The 17,346-nt window shown below is 55.3% G+C and overlaps 1 protein-coding gene across 3 annotated transcripts in view; it reads left to right on the top strand.

Annotated features, from left to right (window-relative positions):
- The window catches only part of DCDC2C (doublecortin domain containing 2C), a 76,374-nt gene that overhangs the window by 27,068 nt on the left and 31,960 nt on the right, over positions 1-17,346 (top strand). For all 3 annotated transcript variants that reach the window (XM_053201289.1, XM_053201288.1, XM_027077806.2), the window contains 4 exons: positions 1,658-1,795; positions 4,831-4,873; positions 10,968-11,094; positions 13,516-13,616. In XM_053201289.1, coding sequence (XP_053057264.1) covers positions 1,658-1,795; positions 4,831-4,873; positions 10,968-11,094; positions 13,516-13,616 — 409 coding nt within the window. The remainder of the gene's footprint in view (positions 1-1,657; positions 1,796-4,830; positions 4,874-10,967; positions 11,095-13,515; positions 13,617-17,346) is intronic.

Below are 17,346 nucleotides of genomic sequence, written 5' to 3'. Positions count from 1 at the left end.
GTGGAAACCTTGTGCTCCTGGTCGAGGCCACCTGCTGCCCACACAGCTCCCCGTGGCTGCTCATGGTTGTCTCCTGTCTGGAAGGTCCTGTTCCCCCGGGGCTGGTCCAGGGCTGCAGCTCCCCTGGCCCCCGGAGCAGCATGGGCATTGGCCGGCACTGTTAGGAATGCATGTTCCGGCCTCATCCTAGACTCAGGAGTCAGAGGCTCTGGGCGTGGGGCCCGGCTGTCTACACGGTGGCAAGCCGTCCAGGTGGTTCTGATGCTAAGGTCTGGGGGAGATGGGTGGAGGGCAAGGGCGGTTCTGTGGTTTCCACCCGCTCGGCCTGCCCTTCTCCCCTTCCCACTCTGGTGCTCGCGGCTCTGGTTCACGATCGCCTCGTGTGCCTGCTGTGGCAACCTGAGCCTCCTCTTACGGGACAGGCTCCTTTCCTCCGTCTGCATCCCCAACGGTCAGCTGACCATTGCTCACACTCAGCTCCTGTCCGCTCGTCCACAGCGACGTCCACTCACTGAGGCAAAGTCCATGATAAATTCCTTGCCCCAGAGTTCCAGGCTCCAGACTTTGATGCGCAAATTCTGTGTGTGCGTTTCACACTTCAGTGACCATCAACCCCCGTGTTCTGGCTTTTGGCCCCGGCCCCTCCTGCGACCCCAAATGCTTTATGCATCTGCACATGAAGAAATCTTACCACATCCTCACCCCACTGGTGCCCCCACTTTTGTGAGGCCTACAGTTGATTCCAGGTGGGTCCTCCTCTTGGAAGGCCGGATCTTTGCCCTTCTCTGGTCACATTTCTGTTCCTAGGTTTGTGTACAATCCTTGGTTTTGGGGAAGCAGTGACTTCCTTACCCATATTTTTATCCCAGACAGTGCCTCCCTCATTGTCTAGTGTGTGATAGATGCTCAGTATTGAGTGAATTGAATAATTTCTTTTTTAAAAGATGTTTATTTATTTACTTTGAGAGAGGGAGGAAGAGAGAGATAGAGAGAGCGAGTGCACACACAAGCTGGGGAGGGGCAGAGAGCGAGAGAGAGGGAGAGAATCCCCAGCAGGTTCTGCACGGTCAGCACAGAGCGTAATGTGGGCTTAATCCCACGAACTGTGAGATCATGACCTGAGCTGAAATCAGGAGTCGGACGCTTAACCGACTGAGCCACCCAGGCGCCCCTTAAATAATTTCTTAAGTGACTGAATTAGTGAATGAATACTTGCCAAACAAAGACTATAGGATAAAAAGTAGACAAATATTAGCCTTTTGGTGCTCATAAAAAGGCACATTATTGGCTAATAAATACTGGTTTGTTTTCCAAGAATTGTTACAACAAAATAAGCCGATTTGTATTAATTTTTGCTGTTATTAGTTAAAATTAATTGAACACCAACCAAGAGCTTAAAATGTTCTCAAGGGCCCCTGAGCACTTGTACGTAATTAAAAATACACTTTAATTAAACAGGCTAAAAATGGAAGGCAAGCCTGACCCTGGAAGGGCAGCTCCCACAGGCTTTAATTAGCTTGTCTGGACTTGACTTGCTTAGAGTTCACCAGCTCGCCCGCCGGTAGCCCACGTCCCGGTCGTACTGTCTGCAGACGCCCCCGGTCCCGAGATGGGTGCTCGAAAGTCTCTGGCCCACTTCTTCTTCCTTTATTCACAGATTATTTACCATGAACGGGCATCTTCTGGACAACTCCAAGGATCTGCAAGATACCCACTTTTACGTGGCGGCAGGACCGGAGACCTTCAAATATTTCCCTTACTGGAAATCCTCTAAGGTGCCCAGGGAGGTCCAACGGTGAGCACGTTTCACCCCTTTACCGCCTGAGTGGGTAAAATCTGCCTTTTCCCCCAGGACTGTCCCCGTGCAAGGCCTGTTCAGCTATTGGCTGTTTTCCTGTAGTGAAACTTGATATTCTCGTTTTATAAGTGGCGCGGTTTTGGATTTTCAAAATTAGGCGTGGGGGGACTCCTGTGGTTTGATATATTCACAGGGACAGTAAGCCCTCGCGTTGTATGCGCTGTCTTTTCTCTGGGGACACTGGGGGTCTTAGAGAGAGGAGTCTCAGTGCGCAAACCAGTCGTAGCCCTGGCCCCGAGGCACAGGCGTGAGAGCCCAGCGCTCCCTCCGGCGCCCTGTTCGTTTGGTCAGTTTCTCCTGGTCTGAAATCGAGAGTCTGACACCTTTCACTGGTCCGTGAAATCACAGTGGTGACTTTTATGGTGGGTCCCGCCCCGGGCTAACAGGTGCACCAGGGCGTGTGCTTCTGGACGTGTGGGAACGTCTGCAGGGAAGATGAAGGTGTTGGCGGGAGCTCCCGTCCCGTCACCGGAGAGGAGAGGGCTGGCTGTCCCTTCTCCGTGCATTTTGCTCTCTCCGCCGTCGCCGTCTGGAACGGGCCAGCCAAGCTCCAGGAATTAGTGGACAACGTTGTCCTGTAGGCTCGTGCCTGAGGGACGCCCAGCGGCTTCACCCTGGACCTGCTTGCCCAGAGGCCCGCACTGATGCTCACGGGGACGGGCGTGGAGTCCCTGTCTGCCTGCAGTTCTCACGGTTCGTGGACCTTGAAGTCACCTGATAAGGCGTGTGACCTGCGTCCTCAGGGCGCCGTGGCCTTTGACGCTTCCTTAGAGAGACTTCAGTGCTCCACCCACCTTGCTTCTCGGTTGTGTGTGTACTCGAGCCTCAGTATTCCCTGCTCCAAATGCCGTGGGACCTCCAACAGTCCAGAACACTTCCTGACTTTTCTGACGTTGTGTTGACAGGGACAGGAACCTGGTTGTTAGTCTGGGGCTCTCAGCGGCTACAGCTCCTGGTGAGCTCGTGTGTGTTCGTATGGGGCGGGGGGGTCCAGGTTCAGTGGTGGGTCAGGAAGGACGTGACCTGCAAGACTGGAGTTCAGAGGTATGTACTGATCCAGATGCTCAATTTTTTGTTCCAAATTAAAGCCCCGGCATTAGGGCTAAGGCTGAGTTCGTTGCCTTTGGGCCCTGGAAGAAGAGAGGGCGGGGCGTGGGATGACAGACAGGCCGCCTCACCGATTTGCCCTTGAGCTGCAGGGGGACAGGCCAGCCACGGCCTTTGTCGCCTGTCCTGGAAGGCCGGGCTGTGGTGCCCGGGGGTCAGGTGCCCCCCTCCAGGGCACATGGAGCCCTCTGCCCGCGAGTCTGTCAGAGGCAGTGTTTAACTCGGGCGCCCGCGCCTGTTTCTGCACCCGGAAAGTTCCCGATTCCCGGGTCTGGCTAGGAGGAGCGGTTTCCAGCTGGTGGTGGGATTTTGCAGCCTCGTCCCAGGGTGTGTTTGAGCCACACGCAGCCGCAGCACAACTGTTTGAGGACCTGCCAGGGCCCTTCCCTGGGGCTGCTTCCTCGGCACGGTTCCTACGGTCATTGTCTCGAGGAAGGAGAAGGAGCTGTCAGAGCTCGTCTCGTGCTGGGACAGGCAGATGGGTTCACCCCCACCCGCCCTGTACGTTCCCCGCTTGGAGCCTGGGCCCCTGAGACACCACCAGGGACGGTGTCTGTGGCGACCTTGTGCCCGTGTGCGCTCCTGTGCCATTAGGGTTTCGACTTGGAGGCAGAGAGTGGCCTCTTTCGTCCTGTCCACAGACGATGACTCCGCGGCAGGTGGGCAGGTTAGGGTCCTGCCCGCGTGCCTGGCAGCTCGGCCATGTCCCGAGTTTATTAACGTGCTAATTCTTTGGTGACCATCCTAACTGCGTGGTGGGTCAAAACACCTTAGGGGCTGTTGAAATGAGTCGAGTGGTTCTCTCTGTGTCCCCTGCTCCCCACCCAAGCCCCCGTCTCTCAACGGGTTTTGTCGTTCATGTGCTGAACCCTGAACTGCGTCGGTCGGTCGCTTAAATATCTTTCTCCTCGCCGAAGAGGCTGGGGCTCGGGAAGAAGAGCATCCGCAGGGCTGCTAGGAAACTGAAGTCCATTCCCGTACACGCCGTGGGCCAGGGAGGTGCCCGTCGGCCGGGGAGCCGGTGCCAGAAGTGTCCCTCCCGCGCGTACCAGCGGTGGAGGTCAGCGCCCCTGCACGGGGATCCGGAGCGGGGCGTGTGCCTCTGCGCCATGGTGGCGGTTAGACAAGGGGTCTGTCACGCGGTGGAAGGAGGCTGGGCTGGGTTCTGGACGGGCTTGGGGTCTCTGTTCTTCTCCTGATCAGCAGCGCGGCTTTAACCAAACCCTCACGTCTCCGAGCCGTGCGTCCTCTCCAGCCCAGGGAGGACGTGGTACATGTGCCACAGGTCACTGCGAGAAATCGTGTTTGTGGGAGTGACTGTCGTTTGTCAAAAACCTCAAACATGTGGGTGCCCAGGCGGCTCAGTGTGTTAAGCGACCAGCTGTTGGTTTTGGCTCGGGTCATGATCTCACGGTCCGTGGGTTCGAGCCCCGCGTCGGGGAGCCCGCTTGGGAGCCTCTCTCCCTCTCTCGCTGCCCCTCCAACACTTGCGTGCACGCTCTCTCTCAAAAAATAAAAAGACTTAAATTTAAAAACCTTGAAAATGTTAGGTTTCCCCCCGCGACTGTATGAAAGCTTTTGGACAGAGGGGCCCATGAGCACGCTGCCCGTGGGCTGGTTTACCACACTGGTGAGTGGAGATTTTCCAAGGTCTCTGGGAAGGAAACTGAGCAAACCTCGCTGGGGCCGTTTCTGCTCCTGAGACCGGGGAACAGCTGTGGACGTGAGCCCGGGCCGTCAGGACACCGGACAGGCCTTCCCCGTGGCCTCATCTTCCGAAAGGCCACGGCTGTAGTCTACGTTCTCGGAAAGAGGCTTTTGGCTGATCTTTACCAATTTCTAGCTGACTATCGTTTGTCTTTCAGAAAGTACGCGGACATCGAGAAATACTCAAGAGAAAAGAAAAAAGTAAGTACTTTTCACACAATGAAGTGGAAGCTGTGGATGGCCGTGGTGTCCTTGACCTTGATAAGGACGCCTCCCTGGAGAGGCCCCGCGGTGGGGACGCAGACTTCTGGGCACAGTGTTGGGTGCTGGGCTTGCCCCTGTGCGTGTGGGGAATGAGGTGTTGCAGCTGTGGGTGTAGAACTGGGAGGTACACGGAGATGTCTGTGACATACACACAGTGAATGTGAGGAGGAAGATGTGTGGCGTGGGGACAGACAGGAGGGAGGGCGTCAAGCCCGGTGTGGCTGCCCTGAGCCTGAGGACAGCTGGGAGGGGGCGTCTCAGGGCTGGGGCACAGCTCACTGTGTGTGTGTGCGTGCGTGTGTGTGTTGCACATAAAGCACGAGAAGCATGGCCAGCAGGTGTCAGGATAAGAGCCTGGATGGGCAGGTAGAAGCCAGGTCTTGGGGGCCATATGGGTCTTTGTCACCTGTGTATACGATGACCACATATCCCCACCGTCTTATAAAAACTGCATTTCAGTGGCTCTACTGACCTTAGGATTTGCTCAGTAAAGCTGTCGAGCGTCTACTGTTTGCCTGTTCCTGGCTGCCCAGCCCCTGTGCTCAGGGACCCTCCGTACTGAGACTTCCCAGCCTTGAGACCCATCTCCCCACGTATCGACCTCTGTTTTCCGGTATCTGGTGGCCGGCCCTTGGAGTGGCTTTTCTCCTGGTGCAGCTTGGATTTCATAACCACTGTCTTACCCACGCTCTTGGAAATGCTTGGGCTTCCCGACCCACGAGCCCCCGTGGCATCTGCCTGGCGAGAGTCCATCCGTGGACGGGCCCAGAACCTTGCCCGTCCACACTTGTGCCGAAGGAGCTCGGTGTTGCTGGCGATGATAACACGACTGACCTGACTCTTCTCGCTGAGATCACTCCTTTCCCACCTGCCTTCACTGAGAAGCCTCACTGCTCACAAACGCTTTTCGAAAGGGGTTTGGTAAATTTTGTTAGGGTTTTTTGCCTGTCTGCTCATAGAGGAGATGAGCCTGGAATACTTCTTTTTCGTGTTGTTCTTGCCTGGCTTTTAGCATCAAGGTTTTCCTGAATCGACTGTTCTTGTTTCGGTAGCTTCCCGAGCTGAACGATCGTCTCATTTATTTTCAATTTTCTTTCTCTACGGGCTGAGTTTAGCATTAAGTGTTTCTTGAATGAATGAAAGAATGAGAATCATTGAGAACATGAAAACGATAGATGTGATTCTGCCCTAAGGGTGCGTTTCATCTGGTTAGGATACATGACACATGGCCTTGTCTCATCATAGAAGGGGCGTGTAAATGAGTCACATGCACAGGGTGATGGCTCGCGGGACAGGGAGTAGGCGACACGTGGAGATCGGCAAACCCAGTGCAGGTCCTCGAGGGGTCAGAGAAGGGGGCAGCTGTTTCGGGGGACAAAGAACCCACGTGGGTGTGCACACCATTCCAGCCTCACGGAGTTTCCCTCAGGTTGCCTTAACCAGCTCGCGGGTGGTGTGGGCACTGGGTTTGAAGCTGATACTTGGCGTGAATGCTACAACCTCAGAATCCCATACTTCCGTGGTTTTGGAAGCTTCTGAGCACACAGAGGCTGAAGCAGTAGTTTGGGGGGGGGTAGCCCTTACTCGTTTTAGTTATGCCCTCATCTCATTATGTTGTCGGGTCCTTAAGGTAGGGATAGAATTTTCTCTTCCTTTTATTAAATATTTGTTCTATTTATGGGGCGCTTGGGTGGCTCAGTCGGTGAAGCGTCCGACTTCAGCTCAGGTCATGATCTTGCAGTTCGTGAGTTCGAGTCCTGCGTCGGGCTCTGTGCTGACAGCTCGGAGCCTGGAGCCTGCTTCGGATTCTGTGTCTCCCTCTTTCTGCCCCTCCCCCGCTCACGCTCTTTCTCTGTCTCTCTCTCAAAAATAAATAAATGGTAAAAAAAAAAAGAAAGAAAGAAAGAAATGGCTCAGGAGAGCCCGACTCTGGACGTAAAATCTCAAGAGGGTTCGAGCAATTTATGTCTGTTACACTGTCCTCTTGCTTTATGCACAGGTACGGGATGTGATAAACACCTCTGTCTGAAAGTTCTCCAAGGGCTTTTCCAGGAAGCAGAAAGCAGAAAACAGAACCCCCAGGTTACAGGGGAGCAGCGTGACATAGTTTAGCTGGTAGCTTGCTTCGTCTCTTAGCAACACGTAAGATAACCACGTGCCTCATGGCATTCGGTCCCACGAAACGAGAAGAAAAATACCGGGCAGGGGCACTGGCATGTCTGGGTGGTTGTGGATGAGAGAGCGGGAGAGGTCAGGGTGGCCCAGGGCTCAGTTAAGTTGAGCTGTGACTGTTTCAGTCCTCTGAAAATAACAAATGAATCTACTCTTTGTTTTTTTTTTAATGTTTATTTATTTACTTTGAGAGAAAGAGAGAGAGGTAGAGAGAGGGAGGGAGGGAGAGAGAGAATCCCAAGCAGACTCTGTCTGCACTGTCAGCACAGGCCCCGAAGAGGGTCTTGAACCCACAAACCGTGAGGTCATGACCTGAGCCAAAACCGAGTTGGACATGTAACCGACTGAGTCACTCAGGCACCACTGAACAGACATATTCTAATTTTGTTCTAGCAGATTCAGTTTTACAGCAGCTACATTTACTGTGATTTTGTATCCATTACTTTCCAAAGAAGCGAGGCTAAGTTAATAAATGTTTAAAGCTGCATTCCTGTATTAAAATGAGTATTTGAATGTACAAGCCTCCGTAAGATATCAGTGACTAATTAGTAAGCATTGTATTTATATCACATCCACAACCAGACCACTAATATTACCTACTTCTCTTTTGGGCACAGAACACAAAAAACGTTGTCTGTGAACAGAAATGGAGAGAAAAACATTGACAAGTTAAAGCCATGTGTCTGTGTGTGTGTGTGTGTGTGTGTGAAACAGTCATAGAGACGCATACAACGGGACACACACACTTTAGTGACCGTCTAAACTGTAAAGTGCAGTGCGGAGTAAGGGCTTTGGAAATGCCATTTGCAGGCTAATAACATCAAGACTGTAGCAGTATCACACAGCATCCACGGCTGCGTCTGTGCGTGCCTCTAGTGGCCGGAAGGTGCGACAGTCAGGTCCAAATGTTAGCAAATCTTTCACTTTAATAATGCTTGGAGTCGGGGCTGGCTCACCGATGCGAAACCTCACCCGCCTGGAAGCGGGACACTCCCTCAGCATTCAGCGCTGGCTTTGCCCCCCAGCTTGACTCTGAACCTGACTCAATCAGGTGGTCCTTGTTCCCCAGCCAGATGAGCTAATTCAGCCACGGTACCTTGGGAGGCTCTTCCCTGTGCCTGAGCAAGACTGTGACAGCAGCAGGAAAGCATAGAGTGAATGAGATGGGCTCCGCAGAAAAGTGACAGTTCCCAGAGCACTGCAGAGAAGCAAGCACAGGATGCCTCCGGCGTGTTTTCTGGAAATGTCTGTAGTCGGAAAAAGAAACATGAAATTGAAAAAGCAGCACCTGTCGCCTCTGTAAGGTGCCCGCCCTGATTTCCACTCCGGACTCGGGGCAGGGAGGAGTGGGGAGCAGAGGGTGACGTCTGAAAGTCTCCCCGCGGGGGCGGGAGCAGCGGGTTCCCTGTTTTCCTGCTCAACCCGTCCATTCCCAGAACTGCTGTAAATGCGCGTTGCTCTGACAGGCGACACGCAGAGTGTCCACCGCGGCTGGAGGCGCGTGTCAAGCTGACGGCAGCCCCGCCGGGTCCTGGGGGAGCTCTGACTCGAGGGGTCCTCTGCCTGGAACGTGGCCACGTCGGAGCAGGACCCGTAGGCGAGGCTGCAGGCCGCACCGGAGGGGGTGGCGGCTCTTGGGGAGCGTGGCAGGTTGGGGGCGCATGGGGGGCCCCCCCGTGGGCACGGGAAGGTAGGCTGGGGCGGCGGTGCAGGCCCGTGTGTGTGTGTGTGTGTGTGCATGTGTGTGTGTGTGTAATGTGAGCCCGGTCGGGCCCTGCCCTGTCTTTGCTCCCTTCCTGTGCCCCTGCTTTTCCCGCATCCTCTACTCGGTTCATGAAACCAGCGGAGACGCAGAGCAGCTGTCAGGATCCCTTCACTGAGCGCGGACTGTGTTTGCCGGGCACCGGGGATGCAGAGGGCTCGGCCGTGCTCTGGCGACCACGTGCAGCGTTACGGGGGACACGGCACAGGGCCCTCGAGGTCGGCTTGCACTGGGATTTGAAGCAAGGGGGGAGGGGAGCTGGAAGGGCAAGGGGGCAGGGAGGGGTGGGTGTGCAGGGCCAGGAGGGCGGGTGGGCTTGGGCTTGAGGGTCCCAGCTCCGAGCTGAGGCACGTGAACAGCACCCTGAGGTTGCAACAACTGCCGCCCGTTTGAAAGGCAGAAGGAGATCAGATCACGCTAGCACCGCGCTCACTCGCCTGGGCGTTTACCGCGTGCCCGCTATGTGCCGGCTCGGAAATTCATGGTCAGACAAGCAAACGTCCCCCGTCCTGTGCCCTCCAGCCTTCGGGTGGTGACCGGTGAACGAAAAACACCCTAAACAAGCCACCCAGAGACAAGGAGGATTGCGTCCAGCGCCGGGCGAGGGGGAGGAAGGAGACTGGGCGTGCGGGTGAGTGCGGCAGGGTGTCCTCGCGGACAGGGTACAAGCCAGGGTTTGGGCTAAGACTTGGAGAGAAGCCAAACCAGGGTGGCTCCAGGTTTCACTGGACGTTGTGGAGATAAGGTGCTCTTAAAAACTTGAGTTTCCTTCAGGTACTTAGGTGTGAGAGTAAACAGTAAAATCGACTTACTGACATCGTGCCCTCTCTTCACCTGCCGTGGTGCTGGCCTGAAGTTCCGTGTGTCTCAGGTGACCTTCCAGGGCGCCGTGGACCAGCTCATTTTCATCTCGTGGCCGGAGCCTGGGGTAACGGGGCTGGTGGCCGGGCCGTGGCTCTTCTTGGCCTCCGCCGTGCGTTTCGCTCTGTGCTGAGTGCTGCTTTGTGTCCCCGTGAGGAGGCCGGGACGATTCTGTGTCCTGTCCCTTGAGTCTGACTTCAGGGGTAACACACTAAGTACCTGGTGTCTTTTGAGAGGCTGACGATAGGGCAAATGATCACAAGAAGGAGATGTCGGTGATGCTCGGAGAGTGAAGCAGGTTTGCAGAATCGCACCCCCAGCTGCTTCCAGCAGACCCTCACCTGGGACCGTGCTCTGTCTCGAAGACCGGTTCGACCCTGCTTCCTATACTTAGGAGCAGGACTTCAAGTTTTAGGAAAGCCCCTTGGAACAGGTAGAAAGAGTTTGCTTGGGTCTTGTATTCGGTCGTGGGGTGATTTTCACCCTTGAATTTCTGCGGGAAGAAAACACGGGCGGTTTGCACCGTGAATGTACCAATGGTGCAAGGTAGGTGTTTTAGTTTGACGTTTTCTCAGGTGCCTTAGGGAGCTCAGGAGAAACCTCTGCACAGTCCTGCCTGCATTCACTCCGAATACCTTGGCAAAGGTAGGGCTAAGGAAAACCTCGGGATGGTTTGTGTTGTGAAGACGGTTCGTGGGACGGAGCCGGGATGGTGTGTGGGGTTAGTTCATCGTACGCTGTGATCCCCCCATGCTTGGTTACTACTGTCTGTAGGTTTTTAAAGACGTCCGAGTTTCCCTTTATCTCAACCCAAAATGAACCTGCCACATGTTTATTTATTTATTTTTATCTGAGATGCTCTGCCTTGCCCAGAAGCTCCAGCGGGAATAGTTTCGTAGTTGTTGAAACAGTGATTTTTATTAGGCTGTTAGGCGTGTCTAAAACCACACAGACCCGCTCAGACTCTCCTGTTCCCTTCCAGAGCTTTCCCGCATTTTGTCAGGTACATGGGCACCTTCGGTTAGTAGGACAGCGCCTCCCTTTCCTGGTGAGGGAGACGAAGAGAAGTGTCCGAGGCAGAGCCGTCCAGATGGTTCCAGAAGGGACGCCTCTTCCAGGTTGCTGAGCCAGGCAGTCAAGGAGCCGTGTGCTTGCTCTGACGGTTCTCACGGTGACTGATAGGACTTGGCACGCTGCTGTTCCTACTACACTTTTTGTTCTTGATTTGTACCTTAGGAGGATTCCAAAGGAAAAGAAATGCATAAGTATGACAGCATTCCCCGTAAGGAACGGGATTCTGTTTTTTACGCCAGAGCGGGGAAGAAGAAGACACTGGTGGAACCCTCATTCCAAAGCAGTTCAGGTAACGTGAATTTCCTTTGGCTGCCGGCATTAAAAAATGCTACCCTTTTAAGACGGTGTTGTGTTTCGGGGCCAGTTTCACCGCAAAGATATGACTTGTGACTATCTGGTTTTAACACTCGATGGGTGACTATCTGGTTTATTAATGAGACATTCAGCTCGAGGGGCCGTGGTGGTGAGAGGAGAAAAACAAAATCCCAGTGCCGAAGGCAGTGGGGCTCTCGGACCAGGAAGCCCTGCCAGATCAGTACGGTAATTCTGGGCCTCTGTGTACATCAGGGCGGGACGTGCTCTCCCTGAGGACCAGGCAGGCAGTAAACAACCCACAGACAAGTTAGCCTTTGGAGGGAGACGTGAAACTAAAATCCGTCTGAATGGTTTAGGCTTATCTTTTGAGTCGGAGGGACATTTAAAAGATTAAACTTTGGAGCTGATTTTAAAATGAAATAATTCCAAAAATACTTGCTCAGCTCCTGCTTCTACTCTGCGGAGACCTGGCTGGGAGGGGCCTGACTCCTGGTTTGGAGGGGCCTGACTGGCTGGGAGGGGCCTGAGCCTTGGCTGGGAGGGGCCTGACTGGCTGGGAGGGGCCTGACTGGCTGGGAGGGGCTTGACTGGCTGGGAGGGGCCTGAGCCTTGGCTGGGAGGGGCCTGACTGGCTGGGAGGGGCCTGAGCCTGGCTGGGAGGGGCCTGACTGGCTGGGAGGGGCTTGAGCCTTGGCTGGGAGGGGCCTGACTGGCTGGGCGGGGCTTGACTGGCTGGAGGGGCCTGAGTCCCGGCTGGGAGGGGCTGAGCCCTGGCTGGGAGCCAGCCCCATGTTCCATCAGCATGTGTCACAGGTGTTTTGACGGTGGCTGGTTACGCAGAGGATAGGAGCCCGGAAAGGAGGGCTCCCCTTTGCTTCTCGGCAGCATATGACGACTTTTGGAAATCATTTTTCTTAGAGCCCCTCCCTCCCCTGGTGCTCCCTTCGGTTTCCTCCATTCTCTGCTCTCATTGTATCTTGGCTTCCCGGGAACCCTCTGCTTGTTTCCAGGCTACAGACTTGAAGGTCTTCCTGCGACCTCTCCTGCTCCCCGCCCTCCCCCTTCGGACCTTCCCATCCCAGATGAAGGTGTCGTCTTGCTGTGTGCCAGGCTCGGATCTGCACGTGGGGCGCTCAGACGTCCCTCTCTAGCCAGTGTTCCTGGCCGGTGGGCACGGCCCACGCCGTGTTCTGATACAACCCGACCATGGCCAGGTTGGGCCTAACACCAGAGCCTACTGAGCCTACAGTACTGTAGGTTATACTAGAGTACTGTAGATTATACCGCAGAGCACTGGAGGTTATACTCAGGGATACTATAACATATCAACAGTAATAGAGAATTTAAGCAGCACACGTAAAATGTCTTTCTTGGCAAAGCCTGTCCCACATGGCTTGGGCTGCCCGGCGTGTATCAGACCTTCCCTCTGGGAAGCCGTGTGCTGTGCTGGGGCCCAGGTTCCGGCCATGGCCCTCCCAAGCCTGGGGCCCTGGGCAAATTCCTGATCTACCAACGGGCATGGTAGTTTTGTGGGGGGCTTGCATGAGTGTTAGTTGTCCAGCAGACAGAAGAGGGCCTGGAACACGTGAGGTACCTGTGGATGCCACCCTCTGCCTTCTCCTTCTCCTCATCCCTTCTCTGGGAGCAGGGCCCCCCCATAGCCCAGGACTGGGGGACGGTCCTCCTGGGGCTGAGGGCCAGGAAGGGGAGGGGGGAAGGACAGGAAGAAGTAGAATGAGCTGTGGCCCATCCCGTGTTGGGTCACTGAGCCCATCACGGCCACGGTTACACCCTCTGGGTGTTGAAGGAAGCGGCTGCCTCCTTTTCTTTTTGCTGTCACTTTTTGCTGGGGTGAGGATAAAGTTTTCGAGAACCTTGGGACTTTGTAAGCAGTAATCCACCCCATCGTAATGCCGATGGGCTGATTCTTGTCTGTCGGCTTAGCTGACTACCTCGCAGGGCACAATTTTAACACCTCGTTTGTTAGAACTCATTTTGTCCAAACCCAGACTCCTTTCGCTCATTACTTCCAAATAAGTTCTTGACGTAATTTTGAAGTAACAAAGGTACATGTGCTCAGAATATGATTCTGCTGCCCGGGGGTTGCTTTGTGTTTATTTCTCACTGAGCTAACTGGACACGCGCTGGTCGAGCGATCACCGTGTTTCATCCACGGGACTGAGTCCCGTGGTGGGTAGGACACAGCGATGACCGTGACTTCAGGGTCTAGGAGCTTCGTGGAGACAGGGGTGTGGACCCGGGGCCCCCGGGCAGGCCGCCCCACGTGACCACGGCACGGCAGGCTCAGAGGACGCCAAGCTGTGACGTCGGTTTGGGACAGAAGCTGTGCGGTGGCCATTGGCCCAAGAACCCCACGTATGTTGTTTTTCTCCAGAAGGTGACGTGTTTAGAGCCCAGACTCCAAGCGCGGATACCCAGGAGGCGCCAGAAGTCAAAGAAGACAGCAGTTTGCAGGTGGAGGTGCCGGTGGACCAGGTGGGTAGCTGCTTCACGAGACCATGTCCCCCGCCTTCGATTCAGCTCCGTCAGCCCCTGCCGACTGCGGTCTCCTCCTCCTCCCCTCCCCCCGGCTCGCCCGGCCTCTGGAATGTTCTGTGCCCTCTCCAGTCAGCTACTGTGTATCCTACATCACGTGTTTTCCTGCCCGCCCCTCTCCCTGGAGGGTTCTTTTGCTATTGGGACCCTTCCGAGCGCTTGTCACAGTTTGTGACCGCAGAGTTAGCTTTGTTGTTACTGGATGAGGCAGGGGACGGCCTGCTGTGCTCACGGGCACAGTTTCTGATGGGGAGGGGGTCCTTGATAACCACTGGGGGATGACCGGGTGATGGAACGAGAGGTGTACGGGTCATGTGATTGGGAATCACAGGTCATCGACTTTCTAGCTTTCTGACCTCAGACCCCCAACTCCTTATCCACGTGGCGGCGGGGTGGGGGGGACGTGTGAGTGCCTGGTATAGGGCCTGATGCATGCTGGGCCCCTCTCTCTGCTTCCTTCCTTGGGGCTCACGGAGGCGTGACACAGAGTGTGAGGAAGGCCCAGGGGAGGTGGAGGGAAGTGGGGAAGGTGTGAGGAGTGAGCCTCAGCCTGCACAGGAGCAAACGCATGGCGGCCTGGTCCTCCCTGCTTCCTGCCCAGCTCGGCCCCACGCCCCCTGGGAGTGCCCGTCACGTCTGCACGGGTCTCTGGCCCCAAGCCCTGCTCCTGCCCGGGGCGGGCGGGCTGGGTGGGCTCTAAAACGCACAGCTTTGCCCGCAGTATCTGCCCGAGAGCACGTAAGCACATTTCTCATCCTCAGTCTTTGAGAAAACAGCGTATCTTCTGCAGAAGGTCCATGTCTGCATCCGAGTGTCATCTTCGTCCTTCCCCAGGAATGGCTTTCCTTCTAGGGTCCCCAGGAGACACGGCACAGGCCCTGCCAACGTGCGGTACCCGAGGACGTTTTCCTGCCCTGGGGAGGGAGGAAGGCGGTCTTGTGGAGCGGGGAAGCAGGAAGTGGTTTGGCAGGTCCCCTGGGCGGGGTCCTCGCTGCAGTTTTTGGCTCTTACAATCTGCGCAAAAATGGCCTCCAGATACTAAGACACTGATGATTTAACGATGTTGCCGCTCTGATTAAAGGTACACGTGTTTCACGAAATCGATGTCTTCTGCCAGATTTAAGGTTACGTTTCTTTTTATAAACACTTAAAAAAGGCGGAAAAGTGCCTAGAGTTGCAGGCTCTGTTTAGCCCAAGCCTCTGAGCTATGATTGTTTGCGGGGTCGAAGGGGGGATAATTCAGCGTTTCTGACCAACTCTCCTCTAGTGCAGAGACCCCGGCAGGTGCCAGGCACGTCCGGTCGGTGCTCGGAAGGGCGGGCCTCCTGAGATCACAGAGACCTGGGGCCGGGTCCCACGGCTGCTGAAATGCGGTTCCTTCAGAGTCCCCAAGGCTCAGTACAAGAGGAGCGTGTCCTTGCTCAGATTCCCGTGCAAGCAGAGCAAGGCCGCCGAACTTTAATTCATTCCACGCCCCAGAAAGCGCTAAGAATGAGACACTAAAGAAGGTGAAACCAAAACAATTTGGAGTCACGAGGAGGAGGCCAGTCTGTTTGTGGAATCTGAGGATTGTTTAGTTAGAAAAAACAGTGGCGCTTTAAAGCGTTGGCACCTCTAGGTGCGGGGAGGAACTCGGACTATGCTCGCGAAGGGTGTTCGGGTGCGCACGTTAATGAATGAGTTGAAAAGCGTCGTTAGTGCTCTGTTGGATGCTTCTAGCTGTAAAGAGCAGCCAACCTGCAGAGAAGTGGCTTAAACCCGAGGAGCACTTATGGGCGCACGTGACTTAGCCTGGAGGCCTCCCGTGTGACGGGCCCATGTGACAGAATCCTGGAGGCCTCCCGTGTGACGGGCCGGCCGAAGCTGGCGGCTCAGAGGCCCAGTGGTGTCACTGGCGGGCTGGTTCTGGGCACCACTGTGCCCAGCCTCCCTCTGCACGTTGAGTGTTGGCCTCGGCTTTGTTTCCTCACAGACTCCGGACGTTCGCCTCCAGCCTGGGAGCCGTGCTGAGACACGTGGAGCAGAAGGATCGAGAGGCCGTTTCCTTCCCTGTGCTCTTCCCCTCTGGAAACGCGCTGCCTGTGTCTGTCTGCCAAGTCCCCGTCAGCAGCTGGGGGCAGGCGAGGGGGCTTGGGTGGTGGGGACTAATCTGGTTCTGGAGTCTGGGGAGGGCCCAGGCTCTTCTGGATGGTAGGGTTGCTGCCCGGGACCGGGCTCTCCTTTTAGCAAAAGGGACGAGATGAGGGGTGGCTGGGGGCAGGTGGCCCCGCGGTCCACGCGAATCTGTGGTCTTCGCGGTGGACGTGGCTGTCCTCCCGCTTTCTCCTGGGCTCGCTCCTGTCTCCTCAGAGCCCCTCGAGACTCTCGTGCCGTCAGTTATCGAATCCCCCTCTCCGCTCTCGTGGGTCCTCCTGGCTGGACGGTACGCGGGCCGGAAGCCAGCCGGGTCTGAGCAGAACGCTCCCTCCCGTGGCCTCCCTCTTTTTTGTAAGACTTTATTTTTAAGCAATCTCTTTGCCTGGTGTGGGGCTCGAGCTCACGACCCCGAGGTCAAGAGTCGCACGCTCCTCTGATGAGCCTGCGAGGCGCCTCTTAGTCTTCTTTGCAGACTCCGCGTTCTCAGCCTGGCGCTTAAGGTCAGAGGTCAGCATGGGTCAGGTCGGGGCAGCTCTTCTTCTCCCTCCAGACTTTTCCCCAGACAGAGCTCTCCGCCACCGGGACGCCAGCTCTCTCCTGGGCTGCAGACGCACACTCACATCTACAGACGCACACACATCCAGAGACACACACATCTACTCACTTGCACACCCAGACACACGCACACACATGTGCGCACACACACCTACATATGACACGCAGACACTCAGATACGTGCACACACACACATACACACATGCACACACATACACGTACATGTACACACATACCTCTACATTTACACGCACATCCACAGACACACGCACCTACTCGCATACCCAGACACATGCACGCACACACATGTGTGCACACACACATCTACATATGCACACACACCCAGACACTCAGATACACGCACGCACGCACATACACACATGCACACACATACACGTACATGTACACACATACCTCCGCATTTACACACACGTCCAGACACACACACGCCAATATACCTCCACACCTCCACATACACACATGCACACACATCTCCACATACATACATCCAGACATACATACACACACAAATATACATCCACACATACAAACATGTGTCTGTACACACACACACATCCAGACACACACACACTATGAGTTGACATCATGCATTAGATGTTCTGAGATGCTGAACGTGCGTGTTCTTCCGCACGTCCCCAAACCACGGAGACCATGGACGTATGACACCTGTTCATCCAGTGGACAGAAAGAAACTCTGAGATATTTCCAAGACCCACCTTTTCCCACTCTTCCATATCCAGACCATCTCAACGGCTGCAAGCTTTACCTCCTAATAACATGTCCGGAAGCGACCCACTCTGTCTGTCTACACCACCGTCTGGCTGGCCTCAACTACTGCCGTCCCCTGGCTGCACTACTGTGATCACAGCACGGTTCCCTTTGCCTGGGATAGTCTTCCTTTGCCCTTCATATATGAACATGTCTCATCTCTCATAGTTCAGGTTGTACCGAGGGAGCA

The sequence above is a fragment of the Acinonyx jubatus genome, chromosome A3, assembly GCF_027475565.1.
Source record: "Acinonyx jubatus isolate Ajub_Pintada_27869175 chromosome A3, VMU_Ajub_asm_v1.0, whole genome shotgun sequence".
Taxonomy (NCBI): domain Eukaryota; kingdom Metazoa; phylum Chordata; class Mammalia; order Carnivora; family Felidae; genus Acinonyx; species Acinonyx jubatus.
The sequence above is the reverse complement of the archived record's forward strand: the minus strand, read 5'-3'. Positions and strand labels throughout refer to the sequence as shown.